Source organism: Armigeres subalbatus, chromosome 3 (genome assembly GCF_024139115.2).
Source record: "Armigeres subalbatus isolate Guangzhou_Male chromosome 3, GZ_Asu_2, whole genome shotgun sequence".
Lineage (NCBI taxonomy): Eukaryota > Metazoa > Arthropoda > Insecta > Diptera > Culicidae > Armigeres > Armigeres subalbatus.
In genome coordinates, this window is record NC_085141.1 from 263,721,145 (window position 1) to 263,744,355 (window position 23,211).

Here is a 23,211-nt window from a genome sequence, read left to right on the forward strand (position 1 = left end):
TTTATAAAAAAATCGATAGAGTGGTGAGTGTGAAAAATTTCAAAAAGTAGTGGACGTCATATTTGAATCACTCCGTATCCGTACACCTTCATGTGTAGATACAATAAATGCCAAAATCGACCAAAAGACCCACACGTGCTTTTCCCGGCATCTATAACGGTCGCCCAGATAAACAGCTGAACCGCAGATTGGCGGCCGAGGGTGTCTGGCGAGGAAGAGTCAAATTTCCCAAACAACACAACGGCGCATGTGCCGCCTTTTGACACTGGCCCCGATAAGGAATTGGGAAATTTCCCAGGGCTGCTGCATTCGGTATCGATATGACGTTTCTAAAAGAGCATTAAAAATTGTGTTTTCATGTTTTTATTATCTGGTCCTTGTTGGATAGTGAAAATACTGGTGAAGAAGCAAAAAAGCTCTCACTTTCAAATCACATGGATTTAGCAACGAAAACACCTTTGCCAGCTTGTATCCTGTTTGTTGGGAATTAAAAGGGTGATTGCTCGGTCGTTTATCCTTCTGTGACAGTGAAAGTGGAAATCTGTGCTGGCGGCAATAGCATTGAGCTGCAGACCTGCCTTGGCTAGGAGTGTCAATGAATTGAAACATCTCATGAATGAAGCCAAGCAGACTCACGTATAAGTTTCGAAAAATTATAATACAATATTGTGCATCAGTGTTTTGGATTGATAGCGAATCCAGTGTTTACGAGGGTAAATTCGCAATCGATAAATTGATTTTTAGTGCTCCCACCGGATGTATCATCCTCGTTCAAGGGTTGTATATGTTTACGTTTCGTGCTGCTTGTTCGCCGAAATGAAATCCGTAACTGCATCGAAGTCGATAGTGTTCCCTTGAATTGTTAATGAAAGTGAGCAATAATTTATATTTTTATTGTTGACTGCAAGACGACTGACGCCAGGAGGCAAAAATTCTTTGTGCAAACCTTCATTCTCCCTGCAGAGTGATAATAAGGGGTGACAAGTAAAGAATGAAGCTCCTGCTATGACATCAGTAGTATTCTGTCGGGCTTGGGGCGTGTTTTGCTGAAATAAGACGCTCGTTCTGTGTACCTCCCCATGGTGTTTGGCGTTGATGTGCTTTGTGAATAGTGCGTGAATTCGATAACTCTAGCTTTTAGGGAACGGCTTATCGCTTGTTATTCGCTCAAAACCGTAGGATGAAATTAGATCCTCCGAACCGGATCTAATCAACATTAACGAATCATCAATGTTTCAGGTAAGGGAATGAAGTTGTAACGGGAAATGCCTACGCTGTATATTACAACTATGGCCAGTCTCCAAAAGATGCCATAACACTGATTTGTGTAGGCATATACAAATCGTGTCACATTCATATCTGACGTACCGTTTTCAAGTTACATAACAACATTACTTTCATAGAGAGCCTATTCCTTTTCTGTAACACATTTGGTTTATGGTCATGATAAAACTCTCTTTATCTTGAAACGTCACGTTGTTTATGATCGATGCCTGAATTGTGTAATAATACATTTTTGGGGCAAGATATTCAGAATTAAATTAAATTAAATGTATTAAAATTCATTCACAACCCAACCACCGTAATCATGGTCTTGCTCAGGTCTTGCCGCGCATCTTACCGCTAGGCTGGGCTAAGGTCTTTGTTATCCTTATGCTTTTTGATGATTCGAGACTATGTGCTTTGCGTTTTGGGCGTACATTATTTTGTAAACAAACATAATTCTGCTTATTCCATAGAATTTATTTGCTTTTCACCAAAAATAATTCCTCTATCTGATGAAGGAAAGCTTATTTTTTCAGATACATGCCATGGTTTTCTCATGAAATGCTAACTTTGGAAGGAATTTGCTTTCAAATGTTTGTTTACAAAATCATATACGCATGAAGTCTCGCGTCCCGCAGGTCAGGTCCCGCTTTCTAAAATATTGAATTATCAGAATGGCGGACATAGAAAAGCTTTCAATAATAACTGAGAACACTTTTCCCATCTCATTTCTTACTTTTCAAATGACTTGTTCGGTTCGGATGATTAGGTTATGTTGTTGCGGTATTGCTCTCCATTAGAATTACATGCAATACCGCAACAATAGGACTGACCAAGATTTTTTTATGTACAGGTTATCCGACTTGTCAATATCCCCAACTCAGCCATCTTGGATTTTTGTATGGAATTTATGCTCGTTTGTTTACGTTTTGCACTGAAAATGTATGTTTCCCCCCCGCGCTGGTTATTCCCATCTACTGACGAAGTCGGATAACCTGTATACATAAAAACATCTTGGGACTGACCTTCAAAAAATATCGCAACGATACTGCGTCCTATTATTGCGGTTGTTTGTTCTTAATATGATAAAAACAAAACAACATAAATTCAGCACAATTTGTAAAACTATAGTTAATGAGCCACCTATTCGACTACTACAATGTGGATAAAGACCAACAGGTAATTGTTGAAGAATTCTCGAAATCAATTTTGTTTTGACGCAGTGCTTAACCCCTCCATGATAGGTCGTTTTACCATATTTATCTTTATTGTTTCGCGATAAAAAGAAACGCGTAATGCTCGCCTGGCTTGTCCATCTTCTTCTCTTTTCATTTGCATTACAATTTGTGATTACATCCTCTACTGGGGCATTGGCGCCTCACAGCTTAGTGTGCATAAAGCACTTCCACAGTTATCAACTGCGAGGTTTTTAAACCAAGTTACTATTTTTGAATTCGTATATCATGAGCCCTCCTTAGCCGTGCGGTAAGACGCGCGGCTACAAAGCAAGACCATGCTGAGGGTGGCTGGGTTCGATTCCCGGTGCCGGTCTAGGCAGTTTTCGGATTGGAAATTGTCTCGACTTCTCTGGGCATAAAAGTATCATCGTGCTAGCCTCATGATTAAGCATATGCGGTATTTCGAAAAATTTCGTTTCAGGTGGTTCGAAACGAAATTCCGCGGAATTTCGCGGAATTTTAACATGGCGAAATCGCATTTCATGATTTCGTTTCGTTTCGTAAAATTACAAAAATTTCGCTAGAAAAAACTAGCTTCTAACGAAATTTAACGGAATTCCGCGGAATTTCGAAACAAATTTAAACTTAAACTTTTCTTAATATCAGCAATTTTTTTTGCTGCGCCGCTGAACAAAATCGTTAAGTTGTTTTCAAAACTTTAGGTTATACAATTTATTCTATTAACGCTTACTACATAACCCCACGTATGTAGTTTTCTTCTGTAAAACGTCTTCAGTGTTTCCAAGTTTCAAATTTATACTTTGTGATATTTTTTACTATTTGTTCAATATGAATGCGGAATCTATCGTGCTGCTGCTGGTCATGGGACGGCTGCTAGTCCGGGAGAACGCGAAGTGAAAAAAAATCTACCTCGCGTAGCAGAAATTTGTATAACCAGCGTACAATCGATCTTGTAGATGCTGATAACGCCAGCTAGTGTGGGAGAACGCGAAGTGATAAAACTAATGTCTGCATCGAAGAGCACAGAATTATTTAGTGCGGAATCGATCGTATTGTAGAAGCTTAATAAACGAAGCACATTGAATTGTGTTGACACAGTTTTCGTCTTCTTGTTTTCAAAACAAGTTTACAATGAATATTTAGTCGCTTACCAAGGGGCTTCACATGAATTACCTTTTCTACTAACCAACGATTATTTTCCCGTAGCGCTCACGGAGATGCAGAGCATTCATCGGTCTTTTATAACAGCGGTTCTCAACCTGGGGTACATGTACCGCTGTGTGTACTTCCGGCGGGCCCAGGGGTACCTCGAACGAAATGCTTAATGGCGGAAGAATTACAATTTTAATCCAAACTTATTGATAAAGCTTTGTATTTTTTTATTTCTAAACTTTGCTTTGTACATAATAGGGTAAAGGATGTATTTTGGGCCACCCTTACTGGACTCTTATTTTCAACCGCCAAGCGGAATTTGCTCTCAGTGGTCCAAAACATGAGGCGTCGAACTGGTGGTCCAATATACCTCCCTTACCCTATGCATGGCGATCAGTAAATCATGGCCCTTTGAATCCTGTCCTCCATCATCATGATAATGGATGAAGAGATGTGGAACAAAAGATCAAAAGGGCAAAACCTCGAATGAACAAATTTTAAAAATCTTCTATGCAATCTTCCGGGTTGAAACATAATGTTGAATAATATGTCAAGAATATGTGAAGAATATGATTCAGTTGCTTTGTTGCAAGAGAATTGGAAGCATCCTTCTACGCTTCTCGGAAGCATCCTTCCAAGCAGCTCGGAAGCCGCCTTTCAAGTGACACGGAAGCATCATTTCAAGAGGTTCGAACACTTTCTTTTAAGAGGCCCGGAAGCCAAGCTGTTTTTCTAGAAATTTCCTTTTTTTCTGCTTCTTTGAAAAGCCTCGGATCTTTTCAACTCTAAAGAGGGTTGGAATCCTCCTTTCTAGAGGCCCGGAAATCTTCTTTTAAGCTTTCTTCTGTAAACTTCTTTTTTTTCTTTTCTCCTTCTTTTAAAAGGCTCGAAAAGCTCTTTTCAAAAGGCTCGGAAGGCCTATTTCAAGAGCTTCGAAGCCCTCTCGAAAGCCTCGGAGGCCTGTTTTCAAGAGGCTCGGAAGCCTCCTTTTAAGAGGCTCGGAAGCCTCCTTTCTGCTTTTAGATCATACTGACCATTACAGCTGTTCTCATATGCCAAGGACACACAGACAATAGCTCAGTTCGTCGAGCTGATTGCTAACCGCAAGTCGAGCACATCTGTATATGGTAAAACAGTTATTTGACTTTGAAAAAGTGAAATCCGAATTGCGTGCGTAAAACCAATTTAATCAAAATTCCGCGGAAAAAAAAATTAAAATTTCGTTTCGTTTCGAAAAATTTCGAATCAAATGAAACTTGATTTCGTTTCGTTTCGAAGTTTCGAAAGTAAATCCATATTTCGTTTCGATTCGATCCGAATCAACAAAGACATTTTAAATTTCGTTTCGTTTCGTTTCGTTAGGAAAAAGTGTGTTATCGCATACCCTTACTCATGATATACGAATGCAAAAATGGTAACCTGGCTAAGAAACCTCGCAGTTAAAAACTGTGGAAGTGCTTAATGAACACTAAGCTGCGAGGCGGCTCTGTCCCAGTGTGGGGATGTAATTCCAAGAAGAAGAAGAAGATATCATGAGCCTTACACGATGATACTCGTATGCCCTGGGAAGTCGAGACAATTTCCAACCCGAAAAAAAGCGTAAACAAATGTACTTACAAAAAGTTTGACATAGGGGAGGGGGTTGGCTGAAAATTACCATTTTTTGAGTTACGTAATTAATGGATCTTCCCTAAGTCTAACCGACTATCGCAGCCAGCCACCTTTAGCATGGTATTGCTTCATAGCCGAGCATCTTACAGCACGGCTATGGAAGACCCCGCTTCTACATACTCACTTTAAATTAGTCAAAGAACTACCTATGAAATAAATAAAGAAAAATCATTGAAAAATATTATGGGCTAAATTTTGCTTTAGAACCATGTGTCTGAACGTTGAAAATTTTGTCTCAATCATGTGTATAAAATCAATAACCTCATGACCTATTTACATCTGTAAAAATAGATCGATTTGGTTGCAGCAGCTCATATATGACTTAATTTTTGTCTAGCTCAGCTGGGTTTGGTGAGGTTTCTACCTAACGTATCGGGTGCGAGAGAAAGGGAACTGAGGGAGATAGGTGGTGAAGCAGCCGTCGAGGTGAACGTTTACGGCGCAATCGGTTTTCAGCAGCACAATGAAAGTACGGTGGAAATAAGGTCGAACATGGCATGGTGCAAGACCACATTATCAATTTCACTATCGGACTGGGCAAAATATCAAAAGACCTGAGGCCTTGTTGAACCTTCGCAAGTCGGCTCTTGCTGTAAAGCAGTAGTTGCTGTAACCAGAGGCGGGAAGCCAACCCGACCAAGGGAACCAGTGGAGAAGCTAGCGAACCAAGGTGAAGATGTTCAGAGAACAAGGCAGGCGATAGCAGGCGAGATTATCCTAGCCCAAGCAGAACAAGTCAGTCAAAAATGGTTGCAATAACCTATGTGGAACATGTGTGCTGCTAGAGAACAAATCTCGCTTAACTTTTTAAAGGACCCAAGTAACATTTGTTCATGAGTTAATTTGAATATTGCAATCAACAGACCATCTGAAAGCTTTTGATTGCAGTACTTAAATTAATTCATGAAAAATATGTTAGTTATATAAAAATATGTTAGTTAGTTAAGCAAAAAATTGTGGTCGTGCAGAATGCCAGTTAAAAGAAATACGTGTAAGCGTCGCGGTAAAGAGCGCTATGCTCATGCAGGAACAGGCTTACAACCAGTTCAAGGTGTACAATTGTGGGGCCGCCCAGCAGCTACTATGGTTGTCGGCAATTGAAACGGGCTCGGACGTCTCTATCCTGGTGAACCCGTACCGCATCCCCGCGATTAATAGAAGCTGGGTAGCGAATGGATCCGGATCAACGGCGGTGTGTGTGACGAAAGGATTCCTTACCCAGAAAATACAGACACGAGGGCGAAGTTGACTGATGGGTTGCAAGCCAGCAGCCATTACAGGAGACTGATGCGTGGACGGGAGAGTAGGGTAGCCGCTGTACTAACTAGAAAGGGCAAACACCACTAGAGGCCCTAGTCCAGCTGAATATTTCTTTGTTTGTTGATTTGTTATCCAGTAGCTTAAGGTACAAGCCTTTTTAAAAACACTGCTTCCGGTGTCATGAACTCCAAATACAAATTTGATAAAAATTACATTTATAAGTTAGTATAAGTAATTATTCCAATAATTCAATTGTGTTGCGATTGTGACTGTTGCCAGTACAACACAGATGGAGACCGAGTTTTTTTTTAAATCCAACGTGAAATATACAGGAACGATGAGCGTACAGTCTTGAAAGTGAACATCCAACAAGGTTTTTTTGCAGAAGGGTTGCGGAGTCGTAGCGACTAAGATCGTATACGTAACGTACACAGGAGTTGAAAGCAGACCGTAGGCGTCTCATGTCAGCAGCACTTGGGGCAACGTGCAGATCGTCACCAAACAAGAAATGTGATAGAATCAGCGCCTTGAAAAGGTTTGAGCCTAGTTGCAATATACACCATGTCGGCGGTACCGTACAAAGTGCGTGAACCACCTTAGATTTTGCCACATTGTTGCATGATCAGTGCGTTCAATTGTAGATTCGGAAGATGTATCCAAGTTTGGCCAGAGGTGAGCCAGCCAAGGGCTGAAAACCTCTTTAATAAAGACGATAATAATAAAACTGATACTGATCATTGTGGTATGCCAGACGATATTTCAGCACTTCTTGATGCTCTGTCGTCACAAAAAACGGTTTGTAAGTACCAACCCCTGCAAAAAGCGTGGAACGGCAACTTTACCCCGATATATCTCAGGTGTTTTTAGTCCAATTGTCATGACTCTTTCAAGTAACAATCTGTACGATATCAGGATTTCATTTTTGTTTGCAAGTTGAATCGTACTGCTTGCATGAAAGCCGTTCGAATTGAAACCATCAAACATTTTATGCCAAATGAAAATTAACATTATGTTTCATGAATAGTTAGTTTTATCTGTGTAAGTAAGAAAAATAAATAATTTTCTTATACCGAGAAAACGGGATTAGAATTTGGATGATTTGTGCAGTTGATAAGATTACATAAGATAAGATTATGATTATTATTAAGATGATTATGATAAGATTATGGTCACTGGAAGAAACGAAGTTGGATCGTGGTGCAAGTGCGCTGGCCAGGCTGAAAACTGCAATCTGAACTGGTAAAGTAATGACGATATATCAAATGGATTTTAGGAATTTAAAATCGAATCGATAAACAAAATTTTGTTATTTAAAAATCAACAAATTGAAAGCCGTTCGCTACGGTACGAACAAGTATGAAGCGACAGAATGTGAATGAGAGGCATAGATACCATCTATTGAATAGCACATAATCGAGACGTGAATCGTGTTGCCTAACGTCCGGTTGTGTGCGGCGACGAATTTAGGAACTAAGGAACTTAGATATTTAAGAATTTGTAAATTTAGAAATCCCGGAGACGAGCCAGCCTCGGGCTGAAAGTCTCCTTAATAAAGACACAAAAAAAAATCAGAAATCCGGAAACGATTTTAGAAATTTGGGAATTTAGCAATTTATGAAATTTGGGATTCAAGAATTTATGAATTTAGGGATTCAGGAATTTGGGAATTCAGGAATTTGTTAGTTTAGGAGTTCAGGAATTTGGGAATGCTCGTTGAATATCTCCTAAAGTTCTTCCAGAAACCCATCGTGTAGATCCTCCAGGATTACATTCAGGAGAATCCCACAGATATCACTCCTGCAGTTCTTGTATGAATTTTTCTTGGAATTCCTATAGGAGCTAAACAAAGAGATCTTAGGGAGTTCCTACATAAACTCCTTCTGCATTTCCTCCACGAATATCTCCTGAAGTTCAGCCAGGAATTCCCCCTGAGGAGACCAAAGCAATATCTCATGCAGTTCCTTTCTGAAGATCTTCCACGAATGTGTCATGAAATCCTGCCAAGAATTCTTTCTCGAATTCCAACGGAAATTTTTCCTGAAGTTCCTACGATAACTCCACCCAGATATTTTATTTTATTCCAGCGATTCCTTTTTTGGTTCGATCAGAAATTTCTCCTAGAGACTCTTCAGGAGTGTCTCCTGAAGCTCTTTTAGGAATCCATCCTGAAGTTCCACAAGCATATCCTTTTTGATTTCCTCCTGAAATTCCTCCGGGAATTTCCCGAATTTAAAATATCGCTGCCGAATGATTTTTTTTCTCACCTTTGTCACTAAAAGTTGTAACCGACGTGAGTTATTCCAAGAATTCCTGGAAGAAGAATTTCTGGAGGAACCCCATGTAGAATTCCTGAAAGAACACCAAGAAAAAATCCTGAAAGAACTTCACAATGAAGCTCTTGACAAGCTCCGAAAAAATCAAAGGAGAAATATTTGGAAGAAATACAGGAGGATCTTTCTAGAGGAGCTCAAAGAAGATTTTTTAGAAAATTCCAGAAAGGAATCCTGGAGGAGCTCCAAGAAGAATTACTGAAATTCATTCTGAATTTCCCCAAGACTTCATTCTGAATATCCCCAGGAATTCATTCTGAATTCCCACAGGAATTCATTCTGAATTCCCACAGGAATTCATTCTGAATTCCCACAGGAATTCATTCTGAATTCCCACAGGAATTCATTCTGAATTCCCACAGGAATTCATTCTGAATTCCCACAGGAATTCATTCTGAATTCCCACAGGAATTCATTCTGAATTCCCACAGGAATTCATTCTGAATTCCCACAGGAATTCATTCTGAATTCCCACAGGAATTCATTCTGAATTCCCACAGGAATTCATTCTGAATTCCCCTGGAATTCATTCTGAGTTCCCCCGGAATTCATTCTGAATTCCCCCTGGAATTCATTCTGAATTCCCCCCGGAATTCATTCTGAATTCCCCCAGGAATTCATTCTGAATTCCCAGAATTCATTCTGAATTCCCCAGGAATTCATTCTGAATTCCCAGGAATTCATTCTGAATTCCCCAGGAATTCATTCTGAATTCCCCAGGAATTCATTCTGAATTCCCCAGGAATTCATTCTGAATTCCCCAGGAATTCATTCTGAATTCCCCAGGAATTCATTCTGAATTCCCCAGAATTCATTCTGAATTCCCCAGAATTCATTCTGAATTCCCCAGGAATTCATTCTGAATTCCCAGAATTCATTCTGAATTCCCAGGAATTCATTCTGAATTCCCCAGGAATTCATTCTGAATTCCCCAGGAATTCATTCTGAATTCCAGAATTCATTCTGAATTCCCCAGGAATTCATTCTGAATTCCCCAGGAATTCATTCTGAATTTCCAGGAATTCATTCTGAATTCCCCAGGAATTCATTCTGAATTCCCAGGAATTCATTCTGAATTTCAGAATTCATTCTGAATTTCAGGAATTCATTCTGAATTCCCAGGAATTCATTCTGAATTCCCCAGGAATTCATTCTGAATTTCAGGAATTCATTCTGAATTCCCCAGGAATTCATTCTGAATTCCCAGGAATTCATTCTGAATTTCAGGAATTCATTCTGAATTTCAGGAATTCATTCTGAATTCCCAGGAATTCATTCTGAATTCCCCAGGAATTCATTCTGAATTCCCCAGGAATTCATTCTGAATTCCCCAGGAATTCATTCTGAATTCCCAGGAATTCATTCTGAATTCCCCAGAATTCATTCTGAATTCCCCAGGAATTCATTCTGAATTTCAGGAATTCATTCTGAATTCCCAGGAATTCATTCTGAATTCCCCAGGAATTCATTCTGAATTCCCAGAATTCATTCTGAATTCCCAGGAATTCATTCTGAATTCCAGGAATTCATTCTGAATTCCCCAGGAATTCATTCTGAATTCCCCAGGAATTCATTCTGAATTCCCCAGAATTCTGAATTCATTCTGAATTCCCCAGGAATTCATTCTGAATTCCCCAGGAATTCATTCTGAATTCCCAGAATTCATTCTGAATTCCCCAGGAATTCATTCTGAATTCCCAGAATACATTCTGAATTCTTCCAAGAATTCATTCAGAATTTTCCCAGGAATTCATTCAGATTTTCCACAGGAATTCATTCTGAATTTCACCAGGAATTCATTCTGAATTTCCCCTGGAATTCATTCTGAATTCCCCCAGGAATTCATTCTGAATTCCCCCAGGAATTCATTCTGAATTCTCCAGGAATTCATTCTGAATTCCCCCAGGAATTCATTCTGAATTCCCCCAGGAATTCATTCTGAATTCCCCCAGGAATTCATTCTGAATTCCCCCAGGAATTCATTCTGAATTCCCCCAGGAATTCATTCTGAATTCCCCCAGGAATTCATTCTGAATTCCCCCAGGAATTCATTCTGAATTCCCCCAGGAATTCATTCTGAATTCCCCCAGGAATTCATTCTGAATTCCCCCAGGAATTCATTCTGAATTCCCCCAGGAATTCATTCTGAATTCCCCCAGGAATTCATTCTGAATTCCCCCAGGAATTCATTCTGAATTCATTCTGAATTCCCCCAGGAATTCATTCTGAATTCCCCCAGGAATTCATTCTGAATTCCCCCAGGAATTCATTCTGAATTCCCCCAGGAATTCATTCTGAATTCCCCCAGGAATTCATTCTGAATTCCACCAGGAATTCATTTTGAATTCCACCAGGAATTCATTCTGAATTCCACCAGGAATTCATTCTGAATTCCCCAGGAATTCATTCTGAATTCCCCAGGAATTCATTCTGAATTCCCCAGAATTCATTCTGAATTCCCCAGGAATTCATTCTGAATTCCCCAGGAATTCATTCTGAATTTCAGGAATTCATTCTGAATTTCCAGGAATTCATTCTGAATTTTCCCAGGAATTCATTCTCAGTTTCCTCAGGGAATTCATTCTGAATTCCCCCAGGAATTAATTCTGAATTCCCAGGGTCATTCTGAATTTCCCCAGGAATTCATTCTGAATTTCCCCAGGAATTCATTCTGAATTCCCCCAGGAATTCATTCTGAATTTCCCCAGGAATTCATTCTGAATTTCCCCAGGAATTCATTCTGAATTCCCCAGAATTCATTCTGAATTCCCCAACGAATTCATTCTGAATACCCTCAGAAATTCATTCTGAATTCCCCCAGGAATTCATTCTGAATTCCCCAGAATTCATTCTGAATTCCCCAGGAATTCATTCTGAATTCCCCAGGAATTCATTCTGAATTCCAGGAATTCTTTCTTAATTGCCCCAGGAATTCATTCCGAATTCCCCAGGAATTCATTCTGAATTCTCACATAAATTCATGCTGAATTCCCCCAGGAATTCATTCTGAATTCCCCAGGAATTCATTCTGAATTTCCCCAGGAATTCATTCTGAATTTCCCCAGAATTCATTCTGAATTCCCCCAGGAATTCATTCTCAATTCCCCCAGGAATTAATTCTCAATTCCTCAGAAATTTATTCTGAATTCCCCCAGAAATTCATTCTGAATTCCACCAGGAATTCATTCTGAATTCCACCAGGAATTCATTCCGAATTCCACCAGGAATTCATTCCGAATTCCACCAGGAATTCATTCCGAATTCCACCAGGAATTCATTCCGAATTCCACCAGGAATTCATTCCGAATTCCACCAGGAATTCATTCCGAATTCCATCAGGAATTCATTCTGAATTCCACCAGGAATTCATTCTTAATTCCACCAGGAATTCATTTTGAATTCCCCCAGGAATTCATTTTGAATTCCCCCAGGAATTCATTTTGAATTCCCCCAGGAATTCATTCTGAATTCCCCCAGGAATTCATTCTGAATTCCCCCAGGAATTCATTCTGGATTCCCCAGGAATTCATTCTGAATTCCCCCAGAAATTCATTCTGAATTCCCAGGAATTCATTCTGAATTCCCCAGGAATTCATTCTGAATTCCCCAGAAATTCATTCTGAATTCCCAGAATTCATTCTGAATTTCCCCAGGAATTCATTCTGAATTTCAGGAATTCATTCTGAATTCCCAGGAATTCATTCTGAATTCCCAGGAATTCATTCTGAATTCCCAGAATTCATTCTGAATTCCCCAGGAATTCATTCTGAATTCCCCAGGAATTCATTCTGAATTCCAGGAATTCATTCTGAATTCCTCCAGGAATTCATTCTGAATTCCCCCACGAACTCATTCTGAATTCCCCTAGGAATTCATTCTGAATTCCCCCAGGAATTCATTCTGAATTCCCCCAGGAATTCATTCTGAATTCCCCCAGGAATTCATTTTGAATTCCCCCAGGAATTCATTTTGAATTCCCTCAGGAATTCATTTTGAATTCCCTCAGGAATTCATTCTGAATTCCCCCAGGAATTCATTTTGAATTCCCCCAGGAATTCATTCTGAATTCCCCCAGGAATTCATTCTGAATTTCCCTCAGGAATTCATTTTGAATTCCCTCAGGAATTCATTCTGAATTCCCCCAGCAATTCATTCGGAATTCCCCCAGGAATTCATTCGGAATTCCCCCAGGAGTTCATTCGGAATTTCCCCAGGAATTCATTCTGAATGACCCCGGGAATCCATTCTGAATATCTCCGGGAATTCATTCTGAATTTTCCCGGGAATTCATGCTGAATTCCTCAGAAATTCATTCTGAATTCCCCAGGAATTCATTCTGAATCCCAGAATTCATTCTGAATCCCCAGGAATTCATTCTGAATTCCCCAGGAATTCATTCTGAATTCCCCAGGAATTCATTCTGAATTCCCCAGGAATTCATTCTGAATTCCCCAGGAATTCATTCTGAATTCCCCAGGAATTCATTCTGAATTCCCCAGGAATTCATTCTGAATTCCCCAGAATTCATTCTGAATTCCCAGGAATTCATTCTGAATTCCCCAGGAATTAATTCTGAATTCCCCAGAAATTCATTCTGAATTCCCCCGGAATTCATTCTGAATTCCCCCGGAATTCATTCTGAATTCCCCCGGAATTCATTCTGAATTCCCCCGGAATTCATTTTGAATTCCCCCCGAATTCATTCTGAATTCCCCCGAAATTCATTCTGAATCCCCAGGAATTCAGTCTGAATTCCCCGGAATTCATTCTGAATTCCCCCGGAATTCATTCTGAATTCCCCCGGAATTCATTCTGAATTCCCCCGGAATTCATTTTGAATTCCCCCCGGAATTCATTCTGAATATCCATCGGAATTCATTCTGAATTCCCCCCCCCCGGAATTCATTCTGAATTACCCCCGGAATTCATTCGGAATTCCCCCCCGGAATTCATTCTGAATTCCCCCCGGAATTCATTCTGAATTCTCCCCGGAATTCATTCTGAATTCCCCAGGAATTCATTCTGAATTCCCCAGGAATTCATTCTGAATTCCAGGAATTCATTCTGAATTCCCCAGGAATTCATTCTGAATTTCAGGAATTCATTCTGAATTCCCCCAGGAATTCATTCTGAATTCCCCCAGGAATTCATTCTGAATTCCCCAAGGAATTCATTCTGAATTTCCCCAGGAATTCATTCTGAATTCCCCCAGGAATTCATTCTGAATTCCCCCAGGAATTCATTCTGAATTCCCCCAGGAATTCATTCTGAATTCCCCCAGGAATTCATTCTGAATTCCCCCAGGAATTCATTCTGAATTCCCCCAGGAATTCATTCTGAATTCCCCCAGGAATTCATTCTGAATTCCCCCAGGTATTCATTCAGGAATTTATTCCGAATTCCTTCAGGAATTCATTTCGAATTGGTCCAGGAATTGATTCTGAATTCCCCCAGGAATCGATTCTGAATTCCCCCAGGAATTGATTCTGAATAATTGTTCTGTTCTGCTAAATAAAGAAGGATTCATAACGTATATCACGATCTTTGCATTGAACTTCTAGAATCGCCATACTTTCTGAAACGTGTTAGGATTTGTTTCGGAAGGATCCTGAATTGAATTTTTCGGAATTTTAGTTTCGGCATATTTTTTGAAATCATAAAATAATCCTTAGATTTTCATGGCTGAACTTTGATTCATCTAAACGATTCACTTACTCCATATAATTTTGCATACAAGCAGTGTGGTACGACTTGCATGCAACATGCTGGATGGCAACAAACAGACTGCAAAAACCGTGGAACAGAACTATCCGGCTGGTTATCAGTGGCCGTTACATGAAAATGTAATCTGTCTTCAGAAGTCGATTTTTGACATCCCACAAAATGTTCTTTTAAAAAAAATCAAGAGATTTGGTTGAAAACCGGATGAGATGTGGGTGCTCAAAGTTGCCGTTCCACGTTTTTTGCGAGCTTGGTACTTTACGTTACAAATCTTGGCTCGGTACTTGTAGTGTTGTAGGTCAGACAAAGCAGCAACCAAAGCATTTTCTTCGGGGCGGCGTCAATGTTGGGCCAACGTGTTTAAGCGTATGTACGCTACATAGTGTATGAGGAAGACAAACACACAAAAACTTTTCCATTTAAGCGAGAATTTACTTCAATCTGATAAATTATTGGTCATATTTTGAACCCTTAACTTCCAGACTACACGATTTATGTGCTTGAAATGCGCTGAAGTGAAGACTAATCCATCATCTGCTAGTTTCAATTAAATACTGATGGAGAACGAAGGCTCAGAAGTTTGTCAGCTGTTATTTCACGAGCTTTTCAAACTTTCAGGTGGGTATGGTTTTATTGAACTTTGTGAGAGTTTCTAAGAGTTATCCTCACCTAGGTGCTAATTCCGGGAAAAAGTTTATCAACGAGCCACTTCTCGTTTGTTCGGAACAGAAGCAACTAATTATATCGCTCATAACTCCCAGCAGCTGTGCCCGGGACACGTTCAGAGGATTTCGCATCAACTTCAATCAGGAATGGAAAAAGAAGACAAACACACTCACCGTCTTGCTTGGATAAACAGAAAACCCTGCTCGGAAACGGTGGGGATAATGATAAAACCTGACAAAACATCAAGCCCAACATTTTGAATAATTCAGTGTCTCATCAAGCATTAGAATAATCCCACGATGATCAGCTCCGTCATGACTCTCAATCTGTCGTGGCGTTTATTTGGTGGTTGCCTTAGATGAAGAGAGGGGTGGCTTCGTGCTTGGCTCATAAACTTTTGCGGGTATGTACCTACTTGATGATGGGCAGAATCGACGGTTTTTCTCGTTCTGTGGCGGCAACCTCTTCTTCGTCATTGTCATCGCCGTGGTTAGTTAGGCAGGCAGCATTCTCACGAATGAAAATCAACAGTAAGTAGGTCCAGTTGATTTTTTCCTACCCATCATGCTTGACAAAGTTATGCGCTGAATTTTGATCAGCTGTAGTCAATTTGAAAAGCGAGAAGCTCTAATACTTTTTTCATTACCTAGTTTACCTGACAGATTTCGTTCGACACAGATATGTGAGCCATGATTCCACGTCAGGGGAACATACATTTCTAAATCTGCAAGGTTTAGAATGAAACCATAGAGAATCGTTATAATATAAAGTATAAAGTCATTGAAGAAGAAGAAGACTAGTGCAATTTATACATGAGACATAAAGAAACCAATTTTTTTAGATGCTTGTGTGAATTAACTAACTTCTCTCACGGTAATTGCCGACGAATTTTGGTGCAACTATTTTTATTCGACGTGGAGTCGCCCACTCAATCACCAATTTCATTACAATCGGCTACAGCGATTTTTGGTACGACGTAAACCACTGGAGTTTGTGTTTCACAATTATGAGAAAGACCATCTCAGTACTAGTCATCAAATTCAAATTGATAACCATTCCTAATTCGAGTTTACTCGAGATAACCTAATTAGATACAAACAATTGATCACTAACAGTCTGCGGCGAAGGTTTTCCATCAAACCGTGCCTCTTGTATTATGAATACAGATAACTAATCTTCTAATAAATGCTAGAATCGCACTGGAAAGCAAGCGTTCGTTGGTGAGTGCTTTTCTGAATGACAAAACTTTGCTTCCGTTTCGGCCAAAGTGATATTCCATTTGTCTCTTCAACTTGAATGCACTCAAAGAGCTTACTGTTCTACGACTGGCTCCATTCAACCATGGAAGCCTAATTAAGCCGCTAGAAGTTTTTCTTGATTAAATTATTGCTCGATTGAATGCACATTGGGGCACACCGTTTTCAAAGCTGGAAACAATTGACGGATTTTTCCGCGAAGTTAGATGAAAGGCGCATCTCAAAGGTTAATACTCAGGCATTTCATGCTCAAAATATTTTTTTTGGATCAGGCGTTTGAGCTGTTCTATGATTATTTGTCGAATTTTGTTTGATTAAACATAATTTATTTATTTTTTCAGCGGTATTCAGCTAAGATATCATTATGTTATTTATTAATACAACAATTAATGCCCTCTCCAAGGATAAGTATGTTCTGTGCTTAAGAAAGGTGATTGTTTTAGATCTTCATCTCTTGGCTCTAATGTGCATTATAGTAGAGATAAAAAAATCGTTCCTAAATGTTTGTCATGGCTTATTCAGATATGTATGACGAGAAAAACCAAGAAAAGCACATACTTAAGAGAGGTTAAAATATCACTTGTCGGAAATGATTGTTCGATTCACATTAAATAGCCGAAAATATTATTTGGTCGAACAAATCTAGACCAACATTTGAAAAGGGCGTAACAGCCAAAATTTATTCCTTCTGATCCTTTGTCTACATATATAGCTATGTATGTAGGCGAAGAATCAGAAGGAATAAATTTTGGCTGTTACGCCCTTTTCAAATGTTGGTCTAGAAATGATATGACCAAAAAAACATTTGATCCAACAGATTGACCGATAAAACAGACAACCAACATAACAACCAACAGAGAGTAGATATTTGTTCAAAGTGTTGTGTACTTTGTACAGGCTACTTTGAAGTATGTCGCTATTCTAGTGTATTGAAAATTATTATGAAATTTTTTAACAATTCTATAATTTCTCGCTTTTACTTCCGTACTTCGTACTTCCCAATCCTCTTGTCTTGCCTCTTATTTGAAAACTCTCTTATTTTATTTCTCACCTGCATCCTGCAACTAAATTTTTTCACACTGTGAGAATGGTTTTTTAGAAGCGAGATATGTTTCACTTCTCATTTCTTTATTAGCGAGACTTTCAGCCCTAGGCTTCTCATTTCACGTTTTTCACTTCTTATTTGTTAGTTCTTACTTCAATTAACTTCTCATGATTTACTTCTTACTTAACTTAACAGTGGGAAGTTAGAAATGAAAAGTGAGAAGTTAAAGGAGAGACTTCTAACTAATCACTTCTCACTTTTCAATCTATTTTATCACTGTGAGAAGTAAGAGATGTTTCGGTTTTTACTTCTCATATATCTTACAATAAGAAGTTATAAATCAGGAGTGAGAATTCGGGAGTACTTTGTCTGGCCGATTGTTTCACGAAATAATCGCTCCGTTTTCTCATTCATTGTGAGATACTCAACCCATTGGTCATTGGCGTGAATAGGGGGATGGTATTTTTGATTTGAAAGCATCAAAGTAAGCTTGATATGAACCACCAGAGAGCCACCAAAATATCAATCAAAGCAAAGTTGGTACTTCGCCAACAGTCAAAAGCATGTAGTCATCCATCACGAACTGGAGTAACAGTATATCAGCAGACTTCCGCTTGCCTAGCAGCATGATAATCTCCACAATTCCCATCAGCGTTCGAGAAGGATTCTCATCAGAATCCGAAAGGAATTCGCATCAGAATCCGATAAGAGTTTTCATTCGATTCTCTGAAGAATTCATTTCTGAATCATCAAAGTATTCCAACCGGAATCCAGAAGAATTCACATTGGATTCATTTTGGTGTCGTTGAGGGATACTCTTGGGAACCTGTGGGGGATACCCTTCATAATTCATGAAGGATTTGTTTTAGAATCTCACGTTGATTTTCTTCGGAATTTCTCCGGAGTCGTTCATAGATTTGTTTCGGAATCATTCGGAGATTTCCTTGACGATTTACTTCGACGGTTTGCTTCGGAATCCCTTGAATATTCAATTCGGAATCTCTCGATGTTTTGCCTCGGAATCCTTCAATGATTCGCTTAAAAATCCCTAGACGAATTTCTCCGAAATCAATCGACGATTCGCTTCAGAATACATCGACGGTTTGCTTTGGAATTCATCGTAGATTTAGTTCGGACTCCCTCGACGAATTGCTTCGGAAGCATTCGACGATTTGCTTCGAAATCCTTCGATGATTTGCTTCGGAATTCCTCAAAAATTTGCTTTGGAATCCTTCAACGATTCGCTTCAACATCTCTGGAGAATTCCCTTGGAAATCACTGGAGGATTCATTACGGAATTCCTGGAGGATTAATTCGGAGTCTTTCGACGATTTGCTTCGGGATCCCTCTACATATTGCTTTGGAATCCTTCGACTATTTGCTTCTACATCCCTGGAACATTAACGCTGGAATTCCTGTCAACGATATCTTTGAAACATTTCCGTTGAAACGCCTGGAACATTATTGGCGGAGTTCTTGGAATATTTCCGTCTGAATCACTGAAAGACTCCCATCGACATCCCGGGAGGATTTGGAATTCCTGGAACATTCCTGTTCAAAATCTCTGGAGATTCCTGTCGGCATCTTTGAAACATTTCCGTCGAAATCTTTAAAGGATTCTCATCGGAATCCTCGGAGGATTCCCGTCGGAATACCTGGAGAAATGTTGCATTTTTTTTTTCATTTGAGATAGATAGAATATTAGGAATTATTGGTGTTATCTATTTAGTGATCCAAGGAAGACAAGGCTTGATGGTTCCGGGACGACGACGCAACAAAAATGGTGAAAGGCCGTTTTAATTCAGGGCTGCTCTTTCTCTTCAATTGTTACAAGAGAGATTGCCTGAGATTTACAATTTTAACACTTTATTTGTGACGTCACATTTGGGAGTACTTGCGCTTTGTTGGAATCGGTGTTTTCTGGTGAAGATGTGGAGAGATGGCCGATCAGCCTTGATCTAGCCGGCTTGGTGTTGTTTGCTGGGCCGAATCAGTCCGGAAATCATTCCACGGACGGGACGAGTGTGGCACAGGGAGATTGATGACGTGGCTTTTCCGTATCGGTGTTGGAAGATGGCGGCCACACTTCGGCCAGCTCGCCAAATCTTTCCGGAAGTCTCCTCCGTGGCACTGCACTCGCGAGACCTTGGAAAAAAGGTACAAAAGAAAAAGGTCCCTTTGTCGTGAAACTGGACACACCAGATTAGCACTCTGCGACGTCACTTCCTAACCTCTAATTTTTCATCTGTTCACATTAACATTTACCTTTTTCTAAAGCTTGTTCCATTTAGTATTTGGCCGTTTCCTCACTTTACTGCGGCGCCTCTGGTGGTCGTACCGAGAAGTAAAATACATCACATCGTTGCGGAAGAATTGTTTAATTTATGGTGAAAGTTTCATCAGTATTGATGCTCACGTTCAAAAGTTATCGAAAATGGAACGCGAGAGATGGGAACAAATTTTGCACACTCACGTTGGAAATCCAACATGGTCAGGAGGAATGATTTCAAAGTATTACCGAAATTGACTGTAAAAATTGTCAAACGTTATCGGGAAACACTATTGCTGGATCGCGTAGAACAAAACAATCGTAGAAGTGGAACATACGACCAGAAACTACAAGTGAAAGTCTACAGAGCAGTTCGAAACAATTCTGGGATTTCCTTGCGTGGATTAGCGAAAAGGTTCACTGCGCCGTACAACACAGCTCAAATAATCTGTCGGCGCAAAGGTTTCAAGTCGTATGATGTCAGTAAGCGTCCCAACAGGACCCTGAAACAGAACCTGGTTGCCAAACATCGCTCAAGAATGCTGGTCGAGCAAGTTCGGACGAAATTCTTCTTCTTCTTCTTCTTCTTATTGGCATTACATCCCCACACTGGGACAGAACCGCCTCGCAGCTTAGTGTTCATTAAGTACTTTCTCAGTTATCAACTGCGAGGTTTCTAAGTCAGGTTACCATTTCTGCATTCGTATATCATGAGGCTAACACGATGATACTTTTATGCCCAGGGAAGTCGAGACAATTTCCAATCCGAAAATTGCCTAGACCGACACAGGGAATCGAACCCGGCCACCCTCAGGCTGAGGGCCTCAGCATGGTCTTGCTTTGTAGCCGCTCGTCTCACCGCACGGCTAAGGAGGGCCTCTACCTTCTGACGAAATACAATTGATTTATTTTGATGGGCGATGAAATTAATAAAATGGACTTCCAATTCCCGGGACACAAGTTTCACCTTGCCAAACGGAAGGGTGATTCCCCAGGAAAATTCAAATATGTCTATGCAGGCAAGATTGCCGACAAATTGATGGTATGTCAAAGCATCTGCAGTTGTGGAAAGAAAACTAAAGTTTCCATCACTGGAGTGACCATAAATGGGCAAATCACACTACCCTCCTTAGCCGTGCGGTAAGACGCGCGGCTACAAAGCAAGACCATGCTGAGGGTGGCTGGGTTCGATTCCCGGTGCCGGTCTAGATAATTTTCGGATTGGAAATTATCTCGACTTCCCTGGGCATAAAAGTATCATCGTGTTAGCCTCATGATATACGAATGCAAAAATGGTAACTTGGCTTAGAAACCTCGCAGTTAATAACTGTGGAAGTGCTTAATGAACACAAAGCTGCGAGGCGGCTCTGTCCCAGTGTTGGGATGTAATGCCAATAAGAAGAAGGAAGAAAGATTCAATCACACGACAGCCCGGTGTTGCTTTGACCTGACTTAACAAGCTGCCATTACAGACGGGATGTAATGGAATGGTATGAACCGAATGATAATGACGTTATTTAAAAAACTATCAACCCACCAAAATGCCCAAATTTTCGTCCCAACGAAAAATATCTAATAATACCTAATAGGCAATTATCAAAGGGAAACTTGAGAAATGGTGCAAAACAATCAGAATACCATCTTATATGGAGAAGTGGTGTGAAAAAATGGCAGATCAAGTTGACCATTCTACTGTGCAAAAAATAACGAGTGGTGTGGAGACAAAAGTCCGAGAATTAGTCCGAAATGCCAATGAAAAATTTTTCGATATTTTTTCCTTCAAAGTTTACTGAATTCCCTGTATAATAAAACCTGAACCACCTTTTTATGTACTTTTTCGGCAAAGAAATGTCTAATTTCGTGCGGTCAAATACTAAGTGGATCAAGCTTTATTTGGTTTTTAATTCGTTTGTCACTGTCGTTATTTGTTCGTGTGGAGTCGAATGGGATTTTACTATAATTTTAAAGCATTACATTAATTTAGGCTAAGTTTGACCCAGTAACACACACTAATCCATTGTTACTAACACAAATCCGTACTATTTAATTTATAACAATAATTATTTTAACGACTAACATTGAACAGATCCTATTATAAGAAAAGGAATATGTAACACAAAGTTAAAAAGAACTTCACCAACAATTATTCAGACAATCAACCTTTTACAACTTAAACACGCGCACTACTACTTCTTTCTAGGATCACTATGCAAAAGAGAAAGATCTCTTCATTTCCCGCCTCTTTTATACCCACCATAGCATACATTATGATTCATGTTTTTATGTTTGCCCATCCTGCTACATTTAGCACCCCCGATGGACAATCTCAAATGAAACAGGGCTGTGTATTGCCTGATTTACTCAAAATTACACGCGGCGAACCCTTCATGAAAGGTACCGCCGCGTTTTTTGCACCCCGTTTACTTGATTCTTATGGGTGAATAGCATTGCGGTGTATCGTTTGGCGCGGCCGTACCTTTCGACAGTCATTCGCCGCGTGAAGTTTTGTGCAAGTACCCATTTGGGAACATTACAAACACCGCGCAGTGTATCATATCCAGAAAATCTGACAATATCTTTTACCCGAACTCAAACTGCTCGAACGTCTATCGCATCTGGTCACACTTGGTATGACGTGAAAGTGGAACACGCACTCACTCGTGAGATCATCCTCGACCAGTGAGTGTGACAGTTCCGAGGTGTAATCTTTGGAAAGGTCGTAACGGGAAGGATTGGTGACGGAAATTCACTTGTGGTAGAGCCAACAAGTCCATATTGGAACCGAACGGATGTCTGCGCGGACAGAAGTTTTTTCACAGATGGATCAAAATTCGAGGATTCCACTGGTTTCGGTGTATAAAATATATTGTATAGCGCATCCTTCAAATTGCAGAAGCCATGTTCAGTATATACATTGCTGAACTAGCAGCTATATACTACGCCTTGGATGTTATTGCAACACTTCCTGCCGAGCACTTCTTCATCTTCACCGACGGTCTAAGTTCTCTGGAGGCTGTTCGGTCGATGCTGCCGGTTAAGCAGATTATTTTTAAATTAATCCTAGGGGAAATTTCTGGAGGAGCTTCCAAAAGAATTTCTGGCGAATTTTGTGGAGGAATTCCTGTAGGAAATTCTAAATGAGTTCCAGGAAGAATTTCCGAATCAATTGAACAAAAAATCTGATTGAATCCATGAAGGAATTGAAAAAAACAAAAGAAATTTTTTGAACGAATTCGCAAAATAATTTCTGGAGGATTCTAGGGATCACCAAACATAATTTCTGAAGAAATACCTCCATTTCTTCAGAAATTCCCTCAGAAATTCCTTCAGGAAATCCTTCCAGAATTTCTTCTGGAAGGTTTCCATCAGGGTTTCC

At 39.9% G+C, this 23,211-nt stretch overlaps 1 protein-coding gene across 3 annotated transcripts in view; it reads left to right on the forward strand.

Annotated features, from left to right (window-relative positions):
* The first annotated feature begins 295 nt into the window (after positions 1-295).
* Positions 296-23,211, forward strand: part of LOC134219455 (beta-1,4-glucuronyltransferase 1) — a 98,770-nt gene continuing 75,854 nt past the window's right edge. The window contains exons 1-2 of one of the 3 annotated variants that reach the window (XM_062698187.1): positions 296-312; positions 964-1,239. In XM_062698187.1, the coding sequence (XP_062554171.1) occupies positions 1,231-1,239 (9 nt within the window). In that variant the 5' untranslated portion in view covers positions 296-312; positions 964-1,230. Of the gene's footprint in view, positions 313-335; positions 714-908; positions 1,240-23,211 lie in introns of those variants that run through there. The other 2 variants (XM_062698185.1, XM_062698186.1) reach the window with 2 other exon arrangements.